This window comes from Canis lupus, chromosome 28 (genome assembly GCF_003254725.2).
Source record: "Canis lupus dingo isolate Sandy chromosome 28, ASM325472v2, whole genome shotgun sequence".
NCBI lineage: Eukaryota > Metazoa > Chordata > Mammalia > Carnivora > Canidae > Canis > Canis lupus.
In genome coordinates, this window is record NC_064270.1 from 27,659,143 (window position 1) to 27,674,369 (window position 15,227).

Sequence of the window (15,227 nt, forward strand, 5' to 3'; positions counted from 1 at the left end):
CTCAATTCGGGACCCAAAGGTAGAGGACTAGCACCAGTAACAACAGGGAAGGCTGGAAGGTTTCCTTTCAGTGTTGCAGCTTCTGAACTAGAAAAGAGAGTAGATGAAGGGGGGGGGGGCAGGGAAGAACAGAAAGTACAGGACATAAAAAAAAAAAATCAATTAAAAAAAAAAGTACAGGAGATGCCCCCGGCTCAGAACTGTGTTTGCAGAAGCGCCCCCTGGCATCATTCGCTTGTCCTGAAGCAGGGGGTGTGGAAACCAGCCCCCGTGAGACCTGATGCCACGTTTTAAAACAAGGATTCCGTTTTCTCTGGTGGTAGCCTTTGGAGAAAATTCCTTCCCCCCATGAGACCAGGTGTGCTTCTCGTGATCAAGAGGTTCATTTTCATATGATTCACAGAAATGATCATGAATCTCTTACGGGACAGCTCAGAGCCAGACTTCACTGCACACGGGCAGGAATGCGCAGGACCTCACAGCTGGCAAGCAACGTTGTGTATCAATATTTAATCTTACTTTTGCTCTGCCTCATTTTCTATATTCTCTTTATTTAAAATTTTTTCATATCATGTTGCATGTATCCATGTAGATATCCTAATCTCTTCTGGATTAAAAACAACCTTCCAACTCCATATATATTGAGGGAAGAGCCAATAATGCTATGGTCCCAGAGTATATGTAGATAGAACACTGTTTTGGTTTGAAGTGGGCCGTAAGTTGCTCAAGTGAAAAGCACTTAGAAATCCCAATACTCTGAAGTTGGGTGATAAAATAACCAGAAAGAGAGAGAGAGACTCTAGGCTAGAAATCAGGAAAACCAATACAAGGATATTCTTGTTACAAGACTCTTTAGGCAGAGGTATAAAACAACATAAAATGTATGTAAACCAAATAAATTACGTACATAGCTGAGAAAAAAAAAGACTGGAAACACCTACCTCTATTGCATTTTTCTAAGACTCTTCTCTGTTCAAGAACTTCTGAATTTAAAACATCTTTTTCTTGTTTAACTTTATTTACCTAAAAATGTGAGATTGTAAGGGAAGAAAACACCCAACATTGTAAAACACGACATAGGGTGATGTGTGGTACACAAACTGCTGTTCAACATTCAACATAAAGTTTTATCATTTAAAGCAGTAATTGGCTTTACTGTGTTGGGCTTTTATTAATGTTCTTCTTAAGGTTTCAAAGGTAACTACTTAAGTTAGGATGTACCTTTGGTAGAAAACTTATTTACAAATTCCAAACGGCACTGGTCCCTAACCCTGTAAAGATATTTTTAATGCAAAAATCCAACTAGAAAGCACCCAGAAAAAATACACTAATCATGCAGAGATCCAATACTCAATCTTAATAGTAATTTCAAACTCTGATAACTTTTAGCTTAAGTAAAACACATATGAATTTTTTAAATGAAAAATACTTTAAACTTTGATGACTTCTGGCTTAAATAAAGCACACATGAAAATCCTCCCCAAAAAACTTATACTTCTGAGAAATTTTTGGTATCAATCAATAGGAAGAGAATATCACAGGACTGTTCAAAAAAATAATGTAAAGTTATATGTATCAAAGTGGATAAATCTCACATGCACAATACTGAATTTTAAAAAGCAGGTATGGGGTGCCTGGCTGGCTCAGTCAGTGGAGCATCTGACTCATGATCCCAACGTCATGAGTTCAAGCCCTACACTGGATGTGGAGCCTACTTAAAATAAAATTTTTTTAAAGCAAAAATAAAAATCAAGTACATTTACATAATTTAAAAACACTCAAAGTACCATGTATTATAGCAAGAAATGTAAGGAGATACATGTACTGGATGACAAAAACCAAATTCAGAATGCTGGGAAACAGGGCAAGGAGTGAGAAGAACGCAGTTTGGGAGAATGATACCGGGGTTTTCAAGACTGTGTATTAAGCTAGATAGTAGACACCCAGATCTTCATTATTTTGTTTTTTATACTTTTCATATGTCTAAAATAGTAATAATAAAAGTACTTCAGAAAGGGCTTCCACTAACATCTCTATGTGGGAAGGCGACAGGATGATCAGTAAATAACCATAATTGAGGAAGAGAGTGCATCAAAATGTGTTTGTCTCTTTCTTAAGGTTACAGTCAAGAAACAAACTAAGATAATGGTCCTGGAGAAGGACTCTGAACCCACCAGCATGCCAGAGAGCCTGTGAACTGGTTGTTTCAGTATAAGCTCTATTTTTGGTTTTGGTTTGAATTAGTAACTGGTAACTCTCCAACAGGAGTGCCACTTCCTAAGTATCATCAACCTCCTGCCCATTCATTAGGATGCTCTGCCACAGGAAGTAAATACGACCAAGGCTGAAATTAATGGACACTACCTCTCAACCTTTCTCTCATTATGGCTCTTATGAAAATAAGATAAGTACACAAACTGAGGTAGCTAGATAAGGCCGCTCACTTGAAGGGATCAACGCCTCGATCGATGCCTCAGCATTACTTGTAAATCACCTGAGGGATGGGTCTGAAAGCTTGGGATGTGGAATCTGGGAACCACGGACACAAGTTAAATCATGATCTCAAACGCAGTTCCTGGAAGCATCGTGCCAAGAAAGGCAATTATGGGCTCCTGTTCTTAAAGACCATTCAAAAGGAAAAATTAAAAGTTTCTCTGAACACCCACTTGAACCCATTTTGCCATCTATCACATATGCTTATGTTGGAGGTACACAAGAGGACCCTTCCCAACTGAGACAACTATCCGATGGAGAGGCAAAATATGTCTTCAGCAGCAGCAATAAAGTAGATAACTCAAACTGCAGGTATTATTCTTTCAAATTTGCCTCACATAGTGAAATATGGGGATAACAGGAACACTTCTTGCGATTTTGATGCTTTATTTACTGAGCTAGGTAGTGAGTGTATGAATGTTTATGATCTTATTTTCTACACCTTTTGTATATTTGAAATAGAGATAGAAGAGAAGATCAAAATTGGTACATGGTTCTCACGTCTGAAATTAACCCAACATCAATTTTTTAACTGAGCCGGTCTCCAAACACCCTAAAAACACCAAAAGTCTTGCTTTCCTGGCCTAAGATACATACTTCTTCCATTACTTCTACAAGTTTGCTCTTGAGATTTTCCAATTCAATCGCTAATATCTTCTTCTCTTCCTGAACCGATACAATTTGATCTCGAAGTTCTGCATTTTGAAAGAAAAAATAAAAGGAGGGAAACAATATAAATAAAACTTATTTTTAAAAGAATCAATTTTGTAAAAGAACTGGATATGCCAGTCCCTGCGTAGCTTATGGTCAAGGTTACTTACCAGATAAAAGTAAAATGAAGAAGCAGAGAATGATGGAAATCTCACTTCTGTGCCCCTACATGCAGCCAAAGTTATTAATAATCTTATATCACACTATCTCACTGTGTTATTAAATGTACCAGATCATGTTTTCTCTGCATTCTAGCAAGCTCGTATTTTAGAAAACTCTCTGGCATTTTAGAAGTAAAATGTTTTAAGATTTCAGCAAAACAAATTAAGGCATTGTATTAATTTCCTATTTATTTTAAAATGGCCATGGGCTCTTGTCACAATAAAATGTAATAAACAATGGGGCAGTTGATAATTGGCAGAAAAAAATCCTGACCTGCTGCCAATTTATAGCACTCAAACATTATTTGAACAGACTCAAAATATAACCTATTTGAAAAAGGGTTAATTCTAGTAATTTTCTCTCCAAAGTTGTTGGTATTCTGTTTCTTAATTTATTACATATTTTTTACTGTTGGAATTTAACAAAAACTCTTATTACGAAAATGAAAAAATTAGCAACCATTAAGTGCAAGAGCTTCTGGTGGTAGATCAAAGTTACTTTCACCACTGAAACAGTAAAAAACATACACAGAAGGGCAACTGGGCAGTCGATTGAGTGTCCGACTCTTGATTTTGGCTCAGATCATGATCTCAGGGTCCTGGAATTGCTGGAGTCAGGCTCCATACTCAGTGGGGAGTGTGCTTGAGGATCCTTTTCCTCTGCCCTTCCCCTTGCTCATTCTTGTTCTCTCAAATAAATAAATCTTTTAAAATATATATATTATACAGATTAGCATAGTCTTAAATTGATGCCCAAGGACTCCAGTTTTGCTATTCAGGTTTTACCTGCTTTCAATTTCTTACCCTCTCCAAGGACAGTTAAAAAAAAAAATTCTCTGAGGTTATTTATAAATTGAATCAAACATCTACAGGAACCCGGCCTGGAGGAGTTCTCAGACACTTCTATCAAAATCACTTTCTCCAACGGCTAGCCTAATCCTGAAGGAAGAAATGACGGACTATCGCATCCAAGACCTAAGAGAAGGGGAGGATTACGGACAAAGGAAAATCCTGTCAACTTCTCCCTCTCCACCAACACAAATGTTATTTTGTCTTAGGTTAAGGGGGTGGAGGGCCAGATAAAGAGGGTTTTCTTATACTTCTCTCTACTTCCAACTGAAGTTTTATCTATGCCGACAAGCTGACAAGTATTGCTTCTGGCATACGCCTAATGCAAAAATGCCCTAAAAGTTATTGAGCTTCAGACTGCTTTCCTACATCTTTAATATAAACAGTATGTACATATAATCATGTGTGTGTGTGTGTGTATATATATATATAAAAAACATAAATAAAATTAAAGTGTATTTACTAGTGGTACCATGCGATACTACACCTCACGTTTCAACACATCAGTTGTCTAACAGTGTTTATGTTGGACACTGCATACTGCTCACAATTCAGTGTCTGAATCAGATGAGGAATCCTCTGAGGGCAGAGACTCCACAACGTGGGGAGGAATCTTCCCCAAAGATTCCAAAAAGGAACCAACAAATAGGAGGCACTGGCTAAATATGTTTTTATCTATTCTTTCTTTCACTTAACAAAAATAGCTCAACATATAGTCCATATTTTTAAGAATATTTACAGACTGGCTGTTTTCATCAAGATAATGCTTTCAAAAGTGCCTACTCCCAAACAAGAAAGTAATTCATAATGCACAAATGTGATGTCCTACAGTGATTGTCAACCAGGCAACTCCCTGGGAACATTTAACTCCAAAACTTTTTAAAGGAGGATCCAAGGCTAAAGTTCTCAGGTGATACCAATGGACAACCAGGGCTGAGAAATATCAGAAATACCCCCAGTGATGAAGCCAAGTCTCACCTTTGATCTGCTTCTGACACTGCACGGAGACACACGTTTCTGCAGTGCCTTCTGGGTCGGTGCTGGCATCTTCGTCATCAATGTTGATCTCCTCAGTGATTACATCTGGTCCCAGCTTGGCCATGTACAGCATGCTGATTCTTTTCAACGTTTTATTTTCTTTATTTAGCTAAGGCAAAATGCAAAAACAGTTATTTTACCAGCAGTCAAATGAGTGTCTTGGATTTTTAAACAATAGACAGATTAAGTGTATTTCTGTCCTTACATATTCATCAACACTCACAGCATGAACTAACAATTAGAAGATTCATGAAGTAAGGTTTTATTTACACTTTTAGCATTAAACTTATTAAAGACCTGCTGCCTGGATTACAGGTGGTGACATGGGAAAATGCTAGTTATCACTGATCATGTAAGAGGGCTGAAGATAAAGTATCAGTATAGACTTTGTCACTTCACGTGAGACCTGATGCCTGGATTACAGCCAATAGCATGGGATGATGCTAGTTATCACTGATAACACGAGAAGACTTAAGATAAGACACAAGTAGAGATTCAATCACATTTCAATTTATTCCATCCTTAATAGTCTCAATTAAGGCATTTTATTTCAAGAAAATGTTTTATTTGCTGCTGTGCACACTCTTTACATGTTTGTTAGCCCAGCCCTCCCTCTTCTCTGAACTCCACTACTTCTCTTCAGTGTCCCACAGGATCTCATGGGAACAGCTGTGTTCCCCCCAGGGAACCCCAGGGGCTCCCTCCCCCTCTGGAAGCAGCCCAACAAGTCAGGCACAAGAGCCCAGGCTCGGTCAGTCAGATCTCTTCTCTAGAAATTTGGAGGCTGGAACAGAGAGATGAGTTTCCTCCCACGCGTCTGGGTGGACAGAAGCTGCTGGCAACCACAATCCACTACTGAACTGAGGAACAAAGGAAGGTAGCCCAGAGCAAAGCCAAAAACGGAGCTGACTGCTGAGATAGGCCGAGAAAAATAATGGAAACAGGTTTCCCACAGGACTCTGGTCCATACTCGAAATGCTCCTAGCTCATGGATTCCAGTGGGATTCTCCAATATCCCTCATTAACAAATTCCTTTTTTTTTTGCTTTTAACAGTGGAAGAAAAGATATGTTGCTGTTATCTCTATATAAAGAGTTCTAATTCATAGCAGGAAAAAGAAATCCTAATTCATTAATGTATTTGTTATGTGCATATACATACTAGTGCAAAGCACACACAAAGACTAAACTTGGTCCAAAGTCCATAGAAGGAAAGTATGGTTGCCTTATGTTTTCTCTTCTCAAGACTAAAAAATAAAAGGTCTCCTCTGAACACATGAACGTAGAGAAATGCAACCTCTTTTCTTTTACTAAGAGCCAATGACCAGCAAGACAGGTTCTGAATTAAATAACTGACACTGGAAATAAATGCAAACAGAAACTTAATTCACTGGAAAGCTAACTAGCCTTCTCCACTTATAAACCTATGTCAGGGTAGGACGTGCTACTACTTGTCCGGTTCTGGTCCTTCATTTGTGATCATAATTAGGACCCCTCACAGACTCCCTCAGGGAAAAGCCCAGACCATTTCAAACTGGGAGAGCTGATTCTCACCCACAACAACACTGAATCTAAATATATTTCAAGTAGCCTGGTCTAGAGCACAAGAGGTTTCCCTGACCTCTCTGGGGAATCAGGAAGAAATCTATTAAAAATGGCTAGGAACTTTTCCACAGATTCCCCCTGGGAAGTCTAGTGAACTCTACTGGGGGAATCTGACACAGTCTTTTTTTTCCCTGACCCCCACTGCATAACTCCAGCTTCTAGCTCCCCCAGTACATTAGGGGGATCAGGGATAAGATGGTAGCTCATGATTCCACGCCTCTCTCCCTAAAGATGAAATTCAAGGAAAGACTGTTGTAAGTCACACCATGGATGCTACAGCATGGCACTAGAGGCTCAAGGATCCTGGCCAATACTCAGACATGCCATCTTGTCTGAATGGCAGGAGAAAATAACAATTTAAGGAAAAAGTGAAAACATTCAAGCCTTCATTTGTAATTCTGCCTCCTAATACTTTAGTGGTTTCCAGCTTTGCACATTAGAGTCTCTAGAGAGCTTTAAAAAAAAATCCCAGTGCACAGACTCTCCCAGACCCAAACCTCTGGCAGTGGAATCCAGCGCAGTACTCGCCCCAAGTTCTCAGGTGATGCTAACCCACATCAATATGAAGAATCCTTGATATAGAGAAAGGCAATGCTGTAGTATCTGTTTCTATAAAATCAGAATTAAGAATTCTGCTCTATAATCCAATGTCTCTACCTCTAGAATAACCTCATCTTTCAGAGTAGTAGTGTCCTCATCAGCAAACTAAAGATAAAAATCATCTCTGCCCCATAACATGAAGATTGAATAAGATATGACACAGAAAGTGTTTAATACAGTGATGGACACACAGGAAAGTGTCAGCTGGTGTTAGCTCCTGACAGTAACAAAAGAGGTTTAGGTTGTGTGTCTGACTTTTCTTTGGGAATACTTTACCAGCTAGTTTTCTTCAACCAAGATATATATATCCATGCAATTTTTTCTTCCTCTGGGATACTCACAAAAGCACAAAAATACTAATTTTTTCTACCTGGTCCTTAATATGCTCATTCCTAGGCCACTGTCAGAATCATACTTAATAACCTGATTGTTAACAGTTCTACCATCAGAAGAGTTTAATGCCTTTCTCCGTCAAGCCAGGCACCAAAATCCACCAGCGCTATCTGGCTATACTACAACTACTCTATTTAACAAAGTTACTAACTCAAGAAAAAAGCCATATATGGGGCACATGGCTGGCTCAGTCAGTAGAGCATGCTTTGATTCTTGATCTCAGGGTCATGAGTTCAAGCCCCACATTGGGTGTGGAACCTATGCTTTTAAAAAAAAAAAAAGGGGGAAAAAAGCCACACAGAAAATTTCAGAAGTATTCTCTGAAACATCATTCTCACATTCTGAAGGAAGAAAATAAGATTTATATACATAAAGATCTCATGACCACATTAAATGCATATTTTTGAAAACTCTGAATTCACAAATTTTGGCTAAGCAATTTCACTGAAGTTATTATTCATCAAGTTATATATGTTAATGGCATGCTAATTGTTTTGTGGAATCATTCTAAGTCCAAAAGCAAAAATAAATCTTTTATAACTGTACAAGTAACAGAATCTTCTACTACATTCAAATTTAAATAGTTTTTATATTGGGTGCAGCTTAATGAATATTTAAAGATACGAAATAAGCAAGTTAAACAGGACTTGGACCATATGGTTTAAAGAACTGGTCTATATTTATCAGTTTAACCTACACATTTTACCAAAGTATCCACCCTTGCTTTTAAGAAAATTATGCAAATTGAATCTTAAGAATTAAACATTCCATTTGTCATTAATTTGAGAGCAAAGATTTAGAAAAATAGGAATAAATTTATAGAAACTTTGCTGCTTTAAAAATGGAGTCTAATTTTTAAAATGACAATTGGGATACCTAAATCAGGATGTGCTACTTATTGATCACACATATAATAAAGCTTCCAAACTTTGCATTCAAAGCTGTAGTATTCTCCAGATCCAGTGAGCACATCTATAGGTTTTTTTACTTGTTTTTTTTTTTTTTTTTTATTCCAAGTCCCACGAGGGACTTGTATCCTCGAAAACAAACCATATGACCATTTTCGAAAGACTTTGTAAAGACTAGAGGACAAACCGAGTAAGTGAAGGATCCTACTGTCAAGGTGAAATTATAAAACTGACTTTTGAGATTAGTAACACAGTGGTTTATAATAACCAGGGACGAACACAACAGTCACCTAGCAGCTTTCTCAGCACACAGCTGGCCTGGGCTGCACACCCTGCATCAGTGAGTCTGGGGTATTCTTAAGAAATCAATGCTGGTCCACCCTGACACTTAGGACAAGGCAACTGTAGCTCAGAGAGGTGCATTCTCTTGCTCAAAATCACCTGGCAGTTTAAAAAAGGAAGGAGGGGATCAAATCTTTTTTTAAAGAGGCCTGTAAAAACCCATGAGTAGAGTGCTTCATGAAAAAAGGAAAGTCCGCCCCATTCTCCCCGCAGACCTAACTCTAGTCCATCCTGTCATTTAAGATGAGACTACAGCAATGCGGAGACCAGAACTAGTAACTTGCCCAAAGTCACATATGCCCCAAATGACATCACTGGGAATAAAACCTGTATATGCTGCCTCCCAAACCCTTGCTCTCCATTAACTCATTCAGTCCTGCGAGGTAGTCAGGTTCGCACCTTGCATGTACCGTTGGCGACAGGGATACTTAGCAATGGCAAGAGAAAATACAAGGACTGTCCTTAGCCACTGCAAGATTCAGAGCAGCTGGTATGCTCCAAATACATTTTTTTCTCCTTGTTCCAAAAGGAGGAATAAAGGATATGAGAAGAGAATTCACACAGTTTTATGGACCAGTGAACACTTAGTGAAGTGTAACACAAAAGAAGTGATGGGAGAGCACCCATACTATGATTGTTTTAAAAGCAATGGCCTGTATTGCTATGTACTCTTCAAAGGAGTAACAGAAGTTGCATGCACACGTTTATATTCTTAGGTTCCGACTGCATTATCTTATGAATTCTAATGTAGTGTCATTACACAAACAATTAAGCAAATACCTCTAGCAAGCACACTGCTAATGCACACAAATTAAATAGAGATATACAAACAGACTGGCTGATTGATTTGCAGAATTTCAGTCACATCCAAAGACATACTTTGGAGGTAGGTGATGGGGAAGAGAGGAAGACACACAACTGGCATTACTAATGATATTTGGTTAAAAATTGCTGTAATCCATTTTCTGATGAAGTGGTTCAGATGCATTTTACCCAACCCCAAAAACGTAAGACAGAGATAAAAACATTCTTTAATAATAATGTACTTCTGATGAGATAGAATATAGAAAATTATACTCTTGGTAAATTCATCAGCTAGAAGCAATCAGTGGAGCACTGGAGGTCACCTTTAGCATGCCCTCGCTCTGCTTTCACAAATAATCACCTGAAACGTACGGCTGGAGGCCGACTTTAAATCAAACGTGAAAACACTCATTGCTCCTTGATGTCACACCAGGTTAGTTTTAAACTTGGCGAATGTTTGCACCCAATGCACAGCCACATAGAAAGTCCAGCTGAACACACTAGCCTGGGGCCATTTTTCAGAGGCAAAAATCACAAATGCTGAAATGCACACTACAAAATGCCCCTTTTACAATCGATATGACCTAGGCACTAAGATCTGTACCTAATCCTATTCCAGGATTTTCAAAACTTACGACACTTTTTCCTCCTCATCCAAAGAGAGACCGTTGATTAGGAGAGCAAAAGCGAAGAGAGGCCACTCTGCAGAAAAGCAAGTTGAAATTAAAAAACTCAAGTAGAGAATTCCCTTATTTGAAGAGTCTCACCTTTGTTGCCAGAGCTTCAGCACTTTCTCGACAAGTCTTCTCTATTTCAAGATGGTTCTGCATAAAATTGACTTCCTCTATAACCATGTGAGAAACTAGGAATGAGGGGAAAAAAGTCTCAGCATTCAGAGATTAGTCAGCGATTCCAGAAGCCCACACATTGCATCCCATGACTCAGAATACTTCAATTCTTTAGCTAGCCAGACCTTCAGCTATTGAGGGGGGGACAGGATGGGAGGGGGGAGTCTTGAAGATGCTGCCCTGATTAAATCTTAGCTAATATGTGAATGTGGAGCAGGAAAATAACACAATGAAGAGCCTTTACTGCTAGCGCACACATTTTTAAGAAAGCTAGTTAGGATGTTTTAAGTTTTTTTTTCCCCTATGTAGCTGTACACATAGCCACAGATACGTCCACTTAGACAAAAGAATCTCTTCTAAATAAAAAGTGGCAAACACGATTTTTCCTTTTCTTAGCAGGACAGAACACGTGGGTCTAATACAGAAAATCTGCTAATGAAAATTTTCAAAAAATAAATCTTAACTTGATCTTCTTAACTGGAATAACCATGTGGCAGTTGAGCTGAGGTCAGAATGCAACAGCCTTCTTTATGAGTGAGTGACAAAGTAGTTACAATTATTTAATAAATTCCGGGGCAGAAAAGTGTAGCAACAAGAGTTATGTATTCTACGATGATGACAGCAGATGTTTCTTGCATCACAGACCATCAGGAAGATTGGAAGAAAAAATACAATTTTACAGTACACTTTACCAATGCTTGAAAAATAGTAATTTTCAGGTTCTTTTAGTAGCTGGTTTATAGAAATTGAGATTCAAAGGTACAAAGTGATTTAGAACTTGCATTATACTTTGAAGATCAAGTAAAAGAAAAGTGCCAATTCCTTTCACCCATACTTCTAGTTAAAAGAAAATGTTCAGAATCTTAAACTTAACTGTAAACGTGTATACTTATTGACATTTGTTTGGCTTAAAAAAGAAAAATTAAGTATACCCAAATGTGAAACCCAACAAAGTTAGGCAAAAAGCACACTGGGCTCACATAACACAAAGAGAGATTACTTTTGCTTCATTTAAGCTTAATTAACCTGCAATTATGATTAAACTCAGGGGAAAAAAAATTTCTCTCCAAATTAAATACAAAAATGTATTACTTCCTAAGTCTGTCCAAAGTTCTTATTATGTTAATATTCAAATTCATAAAGCAGCACTAAATGGCCAGAAACATCTCTAACCTTGACATTTTTTCAGGGGTAATAATAATCTGCAGCAAATGCAGGCCAACCAAAAACCACTTAACTAATTAGTAGTTGCAGTCACCGAGAAAAACATGAATCAACACTGTTATTACAAGTGGCACATTTGAGTGGCATCTAATTATGACTTGATGAGCACGATACTTGCATTATCAACATTACTACTGCATCCCATCAGGTCCTAAAAGCTGCTGATGGCACTGACTTCGAGAAACTCCCACTCAATGGTACAGCAGCACCCAACAATCGGCTTGGCAGGGGCCCCCCTCACTAAATGACACGTTAAGCGTAATTACTGGTAGACATTGTAAATAAACAGGATTGGAAGTGAAAATTGTACCAAGTGCATAAGACACAATCTGACACATTGGAAGTGGCAGCCTTAATTGAGAGTTTCTTTGACTGCTCAAGATCATTTCAACTGCATTTCTCAGAGGACAGTGATTATAACTGTGGAGACAGACGGCATAATGGTATCAGCACTGCTGACAGAGCAGTGAATTAAATTGTATCTGCTGTTGTGTGAAAGCCTTGATGAGAGGTACAGATGCCTTAGTGGTCTTATCATTATAACACAATGGTCATGTTGTCATCAACCTTTCTGGCTCCAATTGAAAAGAAATGATTGTGTGTTGAGGCTCTGCCCCCCTTTCCACGCCACCCCCCTCTCCTCTTCTATCTCTTGTTCTGAATAGAACCAATTTTCAGAGAGCTATGAAATCACGCAATAGGTCCTAAAATGCAGCTGCTTGGCATACAAACGGGTCCCCATTAAACTGGAATCACACACAATATGTGTTTATGCCAGAAGAACAAATAGAAGCTGAACACAGGCCAAGTTTATTCACACACACAAAGCCCATGTAGCTCTTCATCAATATAATTGCCTTTTATATTGTAGTTTAAATAATAGGCTCTATTATTTCCTTAAAATCCTAATATTCTTGGCATTTTATCACTATGTTTACAAGGTAGGTTCTTCAAAAATGTGAAGGAAAGAGAAAAGAAACCTATACAATTTTTACAACATCAAATATTACTTTGAATTTTTAGCCTTAACTACTTGACTTCTTCTGCCACAATCTGGTATTTCCACTATCATAACAAAAACATAAACACTCTGCATGTTTCATAGGAATTTGACTTTTTATTCAATAACATTCTTGCTCATGGAAGAGTAAGAAAAATCATTCCACCATAGCAAGGTGTAGGCCCAGCAAAAAGAAAAAAGACCACACACACTTATTTTCTGAACATTGTGTAAAAGGCTGCCCTGTAATTTAACTTGATAACCTTACATAGGCAGCACTAGCCCACATTTTCTCTAATCCTCATACAGCAGACCCCATCAGACAGGTTGTTGTTGTTGTTTTAATCTCTGCCTCTTAAAAGGAAACAGTAAAAAATCAAAAGTTGGGCTTTGATTTCTAGTTTAAAAAATTATCTCAATGCTAAATAGGGAGCAAAGAAATCTATCGACTTTCTAGATTCAAAAGAAAAGAATATATTTCAGAGGGCATTTATGTCCTTAAAAAGCACGGTCCCATTTCTAAAACCAAAAGTCAGGTTACGTGACACAAAACAGAAATTTTTGTAGTATATAATTTTATTTGCACCTTTCAAACAATGGAAGTTTAAAAAACCTTTAATTGTTCACTTAGTGATTTGCCGTATGGTGCTGAATTCAGGCTTGTCTCATAATATCCACAGGCCATGACCACTACACCTAAACTATCTGTAATTTGGATGGCATGAAAGTTTAAAAAAGAATAAAGATGAATCCTAGTCTTTTAGAAATACTAACTGAAATATTTATGATGAAATTATCGTCATTAAATGATATGATGAATGGAATTCATTTCAAAATACTCTGAGGCGGGATGTATGGACACAGAGATGAAAGTAGCCTGGCCAAGAGTTGGTTAACTGTTGAAGTTCTATGATGGATACATAGGGGTCCGTTGTAATATTTTTTCACTTATGTATAAGCTTGATATTTGTCATAATAAAAGTTGTTTTTAATGACTCTGACAACTCAGAAGCATAACCTAAAAGTACATCCATTATTGCTTTCATCAGTCTAGTTGAATTAGTAAAGTTTGTTTTTCCTCTTCACGACACGCTTACATACTTGCCATCATGGAATGCATCACCCTGTAGGGCAACTGGGCTTTTCTCTCTTTCACTTGTGTCTGTCTCTAATTATCGGCGAGCATGACAGCAAAGATTTTGCTTTACTCACGTCTGACTCTTCTACCTAGCAAAATGCTACGTATGAACTAGGTAGTCATGTGTGTTTGTTTGAATGACTGGAAAAATCTACCAGGCCTACGTTCATCACACCTCTTTACAAGCATGTTCTCTTTAGAACATAACTGCTTAGGACACAATACCATCACCAACTATTGGGCTTATTGTGTGCCCAGCCTGTGCTTCATCCTTTCCATGTGCTCTGTCCTGAATCCTCACGATGGTCTTACAAGGTAGGTATCATGACAGCAACTTTATATTGGAGAACACTGAAGCCCAAAAAAGTCAAGTAACATGTATCTCAAATTACAGAGTTCTAACTGGTAAAGCCCAGCCAAACCAATTTCTAGGTGACTAATTTTCTCGGTTTCTTTCTAACTTGTATTTAAAAGTGACACCACCAACGGTACTGCCCTCAGTAGCACTCCTCTCCATCCAGCCAACTCTCAGCAATATTTAGATGCAGGACGTCTCTGAAGTGTATGTGGTGAACACACTGTAAGTTCTCCTGCAACGTCAGATTTTTTGAAAGGTATCCACATAGTGTGAAAACAGTGATGAGAGCTGGCAGGTGTGCAGGAAAACGGGTGTGTCCCAACACACAGCAAAGGCTCTCATATTCTGTCTGAAGGACCAGAAAAGCCTTTAGTTACTTCTTCTGTCACACAAATCTGTCTTCCTAGGGAACGTGGCTTTGCTATGAGAAAGGCTGAGGCCCTGGGAGAGGGCAGAGAATGGAGTAACATGGATGAACCAGCTAAGAAGAGCATGCCAAGCTAGGTGAGTTGAGCCCCACAGCCTAGGAGAGCTCATTCAGCTGCTCTTCCCTCACTTTGAGATGTGCACCTGGCAGGTAAATGTAATAGGAAGGCAGATTTCAACTTGGCACCCACACATACTCTCCCCCTCCCCAGAGCTGCCCCACGTGTCAAGGCCAGTGTCTGAAGGGCACTCAAGCTCTGGATGGGGATAGTGAATGAGATGTAGCAGCAGCTAACATTTATTGAGCACTCAAACTATAATGCCAGGCAAA

The 15,227-nt window shown here is 38.5% G+C and overlaps 1 protein-coding gene across 2 annotated transcripts in view; it reads right to left on the reverse strand.

The window, feature by feature from the left end:
• The window catches only part of SHTN1 (shootin 1), a 96,501-nt gene that overhangs the window by 54,732 nt on the left and 26,542 nt on the right, over window positions 1-15,227 (reverse strand). For both annotated transcript variants that reach the window (XM_025467358.3, XM_049103599.1), the window contains 4 exons: window positions 10,670-10,764; window positions 5,193-5,361; window positions 3,091-3,188; window positions 942-1,023 (listed from right to left, as the gene is read on the reverse strand). In XM_025467358.3, coding sequence (XP_025323143.1) covers window positions 942-1,023; window positions 3,091-3,188; window positions 5,193-5,361; window positions 10,670-10,764 — 444 coding nt within the window. The remainder of the gene's footprint in view (window positions 1-941; window positions 1,024-3,090; window positions 3,189-5,192; window positions 5,362-10,669; window positions 10,765-15,227) is intronic.